This window comes from Leishmania braziliensis, chromosome 28 (assembly GCF_000002845.2).
Source record: "Leishmania braziliensis MHOM/BR/75/M2904 complete genome, chromosome 28".
Lineage (NCBI taxonomy): Eukaryota > Euglenozoa > Kinetoplastea > Trypanosomatida > Trypanosomatidae > Leishmania > Leishmania braziliensis.
Window position 1 is genome coordinate 988,073 of NC_009320.2, and position 6,111 is coordinate 994,183.

Here is a 6,111-nt window from a genome sequence, read left to right on the forward strand (position 1 = left end):
CTCTTCTGCTCTTCCCCCCCCCCCTCCTCCTCTCGCACTGGGCATCTCATCATCTGCGCACCTCTTCTCCCTCTCGTCCTTCTCGTCTCTCTCTCTCTTTGTTTCTCCGCGGTGTCTCGCTCGCTGTGACGCTTCTCTGAGATGGGATGAATGTAAACACGTAGAAAAGATACCTGAAAGAAACGCACGAATCAAGCAGCAACAGCACCAGCAGCAGCAGTCTCGTCCCAGGTGCTTGCAAACTCTCTTTCTCTCTGTGTGTGTGGGACAGTAGCGACATGTAGAGGAGAAGGGTACGCCGTGGCGCGAGCCTCCGCCACACACACACACACACCCATGCACACTCTTCTTGAAGAAGAGGAGGCGACTTCACGGCGTACGTGATGACACTGGACAGAGACTGTTGACTCACAAGCGTCAGTCGGCACAGAGAGAAAGAGACGGAGAAAGGATGGCTCGTGTGCCTCTGCACCAAGTCGACAGACGCAATGTAAGGGGTCATGGACAACTGCGCAGGACACTGCCAGACGGGGCGAGACGAGCGAGCGGGGCCGTCGCCCTCCTCCCACTCCCTCTTCTCCCGCTACTGTAGTCATCGCACCTCTGGGTGTGAGGGACGCCCCTCTATGGGCACACCTCTCTCTTTCTGCTCGTTTTCTGTCGCGCCTGTTTCCTTCGTTCTCTGGTTGTCCGCCCAACTGCGCGTCCAACTCCCCTCCTTCCCTTTCCCGCACTCTTCTTCTTCGTATGCACACGTGTAAGTAGGTGGCGCGCTTCTCATTTTCTGCTTGCATCTGCGCTTGCCATCACCGCACCCCCCTCCTCTTCTACTTGTGCTATGATTCTGTGGTCCCTTACTCCAGAGCAGACGCCTTTCATCCCCACCCTTCACACCAGCTCAAGCACGTATACGCACTCCAATGGATCTTGTACAGGAGCTCATTGTGGGCGTTGACCAGGCAGACGTGGAGGGCGGCCACAGACGCGCGCCGGCTTCCTTGTTATCTTCTTCGCCGGCGCTCGAGGCCTTCAGTGCGCCTACCCCTGCCGCTCCTTCCGCTGCTGCACCGCCGCGACGCACAAAGATGGTGTTCGTGTACAGCGACGAGGATGACGGGGACGGTGGTGATGGCTGTGAGGGCCACGGAGCGACGCGATCTGAGAGTGGAGTAGCGGAGGTGTTGTGTGATGACGACGCCATTGCCGTCTCGGCGGACGCGCTGGCGGAGTTGCAAGCAGAGGCGGCGACGATGACGGCAGTTGTGACGGCTCACCCGCAGACGTCCCTGCTAGACGGCCAAGGAGACGTTAACCGCATTTCCTTTGAAGAGGATGTGGTGAGTGGGCTGATTGGTGGTGCCTCTGCCCCTTTCGCCACCGCCGGAGGGATGCGAGTGAGAGAGGTAGCAGCGCCAGGGTTGTGGGAGGGCGCCGTGGCGCCGGCCATGTCTTCTGGTATTGACGGCAGCAGCCCAGACGAGGTGCCTCCTCTCCTGCGCCGGGGACTTCCGGCAGCCGCCTTTCTTCTCCAGTCCCGACGGAAGCGTTTTCGTGAAACGCCGGCGTCTGGCGGTGATGTGGCTCAGCCGTTGCCCAAGAGCGCTGTCGAGGCTACGGGTGCCGGCGAGTCTGCGACGATGAGTGCTGCAGGGGCGGCCGAGTCGTCCCCACATGATTCATTTCCCTCAGAGCTGCACGTGGGCCACCCCCAAGGGGGGCAGCATGGTAGCGGGAGCTCTATTGGCGACGACAGTGACAGCGTCGAGATCGAGGTGGAGGAGGAGATCGACATGTACCCCGTGTACGAGGATGACGGCATGACGGTGCGTGCTCTGCGAACACGTGGTGGGTACGAGCTTACCTTGGACGAGCGCGACTTGCTCGAAGACGTAGCAGGGGGAGATGAGAAGGATGCGGCGGCGGACGGCGCTGCGTCCTCACCCTGCTCGGCGCCCCCCTCCGCCGCTGCTACAGTCGAAGAGGACGAGGAGGCTGATGATGACAATAATGACGAGCACGATTATGGTGTGCCATTCGTCGCAAAGGTTGACCAGACAGCCAATTCGGCAGCTGCAGCTGCGGCAGAAAGCGAAGATGTGGCTGCAGACACAGACTTGCCGGTGGAGGCAGAGGCGGAGGAATGGAGTCACCTCGACTTCGACGACGAGGACGAGGACGAAGAGGAGGCGGCGCTGGACGAGGTAGTCCTTGTCGCGGTGGTGGAGCAGCTACTGCAGTGCTGCGAGGCTGACGACTTGGACCCACAGATGAGCGCCGAGGCGGCCCGCTTCATCTCTGCCGCCAAGCCGCTGCTTGAGCAGCTGACCAAGGAGGTGATCAGTCCAGCCGAGTTTGTTCAGCGCATGGATCGTGACCTGCGCCGCTTCCAGCGCATCTACAAGAGTGTCTACCGTCCCCGTGACTCGCCGGTTGTCATTGAAGGCGTCGTGACGGATTTGTGAGCAACTCTTGCACTCGCTTCCCAATCATTCCTCTATTGTTTACCGAGTTGTTCTTTTCGCTGTGGGGTGCCTAGCGTTGTGTGAGTGTTCGCTCGCGCGTGCCTGTGTGCGTGTACACGCGCCGGTGTGTCTTCTATTCCCCCAAGCTCTCGCTCTAACCGGTGATAGACGTAGCGCGTTTAACATAAATGGATTGAGAGAAATATACAGCGTCTGCATCTCAAGTTTGCACGCCCTCACTCGTGCATGCTCGCTGACATGCACCCTCGTCTTAAGTGAGAGGGGGGAGGCGACAGGAGCTAAGTTCCATTCATCTCCTCCCTTTTGCCTTTGCTTGCTTTTCGGGTTGCTTGAGTCTCCTCTTCGGACTCGATTTCTCAGAGGATGGAGAGCAGCGAAGGAAACGGAAAGGGAGGGGAAGAGAAAAGTGAGCGAAGAGGTAAACAACTAGACAACACGTGTGCAGAGGACCATGTCTACGTGTGCGTGCTTTGGTCTCTCTTCAGCGTTCATTGGTAGCAGCAGCATCAGAGACGAGGGCACCTCCTCCTCACTCGCGGACTCTACTAGGCATCAATGCATAATTCCCCCCCCCCCCTCCCTCACTCCACACCCACAAACTCCATCACCACACGTCTCTCTTCCGCGCACGCTGGTACGCATACACACGAACGTGGCTGCTAAACTGTGGTGCAGTGAAATACGCCACAGAACGGACGAAGCCCAAGAAAAAGAGTAGAAAGGAGAACTCAGGACACCCCACCACCACCCCCCCCCTCTCCACAATCAAACCCCAACTTCACATCAACCCGGTGCCCTCCCCTCCCTCCCTCCCCATCTCCGGTGTGAGTCTTCGTGTATACAGAGAGAATAGCACAATGAACCCGTCTGCCGCAGCATTCATACCACAGAAAAGCAATGCGAAGGGGGAGCCAACGCCGTCCTCGGTGGCTGCGGTCACCAAGCCGCCGTCAGCGCAGCTGGTGACCAAGCTGAGCGCGGCCGCCCAGCCATTCGTTCCTGGTGGCCCAAAGCAGATGTCGGCGACACCGATGGTCGCCGACACCAAAGTGGTCACTGAGGACGGAAAGACGACTGTGCCACTGCCAACCGACTCGTTGCCCAGCTCTGCCGCTGCTGCGGGTGCAGCAAAGAAGGAGGTGGACGAAAATGAGGACTCTCAGCTGGACTGGCTGCCGGAGGCACAGCCCGTGGACTGGTCGGGGAGCAAGCTGCCGAAGTTGTTTGGCTGCCACAACACGGCCGCCAAGGCGACTTCGAGCGCCATCCCGCTGCACGCCTCGTGGGATCTCTACGCTGATGATCACCAAGGTAGCAGCAATACTGCGTCCCATAGCTCCCCCAGCAGCACCATGTCCTTCGAGCCTATCTTCGTCTCGAACGTCAGTGATGTGGAGAGCTTCTGGCGGCTATGGCGATACCTACCGACACCCTCGGCACTGCCGACTGTCTACACGTACTCGTGGTTCCGCAAATACATCAAGCCCGAGTGGGAGCACCCGCGCAATAAGAAGGGTGGCACCATCACTATTGTTGTCTTCGACCGCGACCGCTCCGGCTTGAGCGACAAGCAGGTTCTGGATGACGTCTTCATGGCTATGCTCGTCGGTGCCGTCGGCGAGAGCTTCCATGAGTGCAGCACGACGTTGAACGGTGTTATGCTGAAGGTGCGGTCCAACAAGCCCGTCACGCTACAGCTCTGGACGGCGCACTCGGAGGTGGGAAAGCTGAGGGCCTTCGCGAACAGCGTCCGTGATGCGCTCAGCAAAATTATGGGCGCGAAGACGCTGCAGAAGCTAGAGTACTACTCCCACCATCAAAAGCACGCCGCGGAGAATAGCCTCGCCGCCCGCATGAAGGGCAAGACAAAGATTTCGCCTGATCACACGTTCTAGCCCAGGAAAGCGAGAGAGAGAGAGAGGTGGTGGAGAGAGGTGGTGATGAGGGGAACAGAGGAGGGAGGGAGTGAGGGGGGGGGTGCGCGGGCGTGTCTGGTGGTCAAGTAAGAGCGTATCTCTCTGAGTGCGTCTCTGACACCTAGGAGGACTATGCGAGTCGCCCTTTCGGTGGAAGAGGAGCAAAAGACAGAGCTCGCCATGGCCAATTCCCTCTCCCCCCTCACACCCACCCACACACACACACACACGTATACAGCGATCATTGGGTTCGCTTTGGTTTCTTCCCCCTCTTCCCTTTCCCCTTATGTGTGTGTGTGCGTGTCTCTCCACTTCTTCTTTCTTGGCCAGTCTTCGTCATCGCGTGACGAGTGGTTGGGCGCATTTTTGCGCGCGCGCGTATTCCGTCTCTTTGCATGCCGCTGCTGCCGCTGCACCGTTGGGGTCAGAGACATCAGGACAGGTCGGGGGTCAAGGCCTCGAGGTGCGTGCCAACGCCCAAGCACGTGCATGCGGGCCCCAGATGAGCAGCTGATCTGAAAAGCTGTGCGTAAACCATCAAAAATACCTCCTAAAGCTGCGAACAGGAAAAATGTATGCTAAGGCATCCGCATACGCCACACACACACACCACACAGGCACGCCCAACGCAGCGGAGGGATTAAAGACAGTAGAAGCGCATCGCATCGCCGTCATCCGCTCTCTCTTCCTCTCAATCATCTCAGCGGGTGATGACTGAATAGTGCCTGTGTGTGGTGTGACGGATGAAAGGTGGAACCATGCCGTGTGTGCTCTGTGCTTTGTAGGACTAGAAGAGCGTTGGAAGGGGCACCAAGTCCGGACAAGCCCGCGCTGTTACCTAAGAAAGTTGTGAGAAAAGCGGCTAAAAGAAAATGAGGGAGGGAGGGGGGGGTGGCGGGGAGGCATTGGTTTTTTTGAGTGCTGTTGGTATAAATTTAACTCTCAGCTTTTTCCTACCCCTTCTCCACCCCCTATTGCCTTCCTTTACCCTTCCAGCTGCCTACCTCTCCCTTATTTGTCGTAGGTGTCTCCCCTCTACTCGTCCTGCCACCTACTGTCCCCTCCCTGCTCTCCTCTTGTGTACGGTACTCTTCTCAATCCTCCGCCTAGCCCCTCTTTTTAATACTTGTCTCCCGCCTTTTCATCTACATCGACATTGCTGTCCCCCTGCCCCATCTTCTTCCCATCCTCTAGTACCCTATGTTGCCCCTCTTTCTTATCTTTCTGCCCGCTTCTCTGTCTGTTTCATCGTCTTTCTCTTCTCCATTCTTCATACCCCCTCCTTCTTCTTCCCCTCTCCCACCCGCTACGTCTTCTTTTCTCTCCCCCTTTTCCGTACCTTTGCCTTCCTTGTGCCTTCTTCTCTCCATTATTCAGCTCTCTCTTCACTTCTTATTCATCGTTTGCACCCTCCTCGACTCTCGTCTGCGTTTACGTTTCCTCTCCACTCTCATCCTGCTCCTGTGCCGTTTCTTGTCCCTCTCCTGTCTTCCTTACCCGTCTTTTTGTCTTTCCTTCTCTTCACTATCTTTCCCTCTCCTCTTCGCATACCCCACACTCACGCATTCTCCTTTTCCTTCTTTTCCACTGTTCCCTATCTCTCCATCGACTCCTCTCGTTTCTCTTTATTGCCCGTCCGACTCCGCACCCCCGGTTTTCACCTTTCGCCACTACGATCTATCAGTCTACTCTGTCTTCTCCTTCCGCCCTCT

General features: G+C 57.6%; 2 protein-coding genes across 2 annotated transcripts; both read left to right on the forward strand.

Annotated features, from left to right (window-relative positions):
- Positions 1-920: 920 nt before the first annotated feature.
- LBRM_28_2690 (conserved hypothetical protein) lies at positions 921-2,462 on the forward strand (the record flags this gene model as incomplete). The annotated part of the gene is made up of 1 exon (XM_001566245.1): positions 921-2,462. The coding sequence occupies one exon, from the start codon at positions 921-923 to the stop codon at positions 2,460-2,462; it is 1,542 nt and encodes a 513-aa protein (XP_001566295.1).
- An 878-nt stretch (positions 2,463-3,340) lies between these two features.
- On the forward strand, positions 3,341-4,378 carry LBRM_28_2700 (putative eukaryotic translation initiation factor; the record flags this gene model as incomplete). Its single annotated transcript, XM_001566246.1, has 1 exon — positions 3,341-4,378. The coding sequence occupies one exon, from the start codon at positions 3,341-3,343 to the stop codon at positions 4,376-4,378; it is 1,038 nt and encodes a 345-aa protein (XP_001566296.1).
- Positions 4,379-6,111: the final 1,733 nt, after the last annotated feature.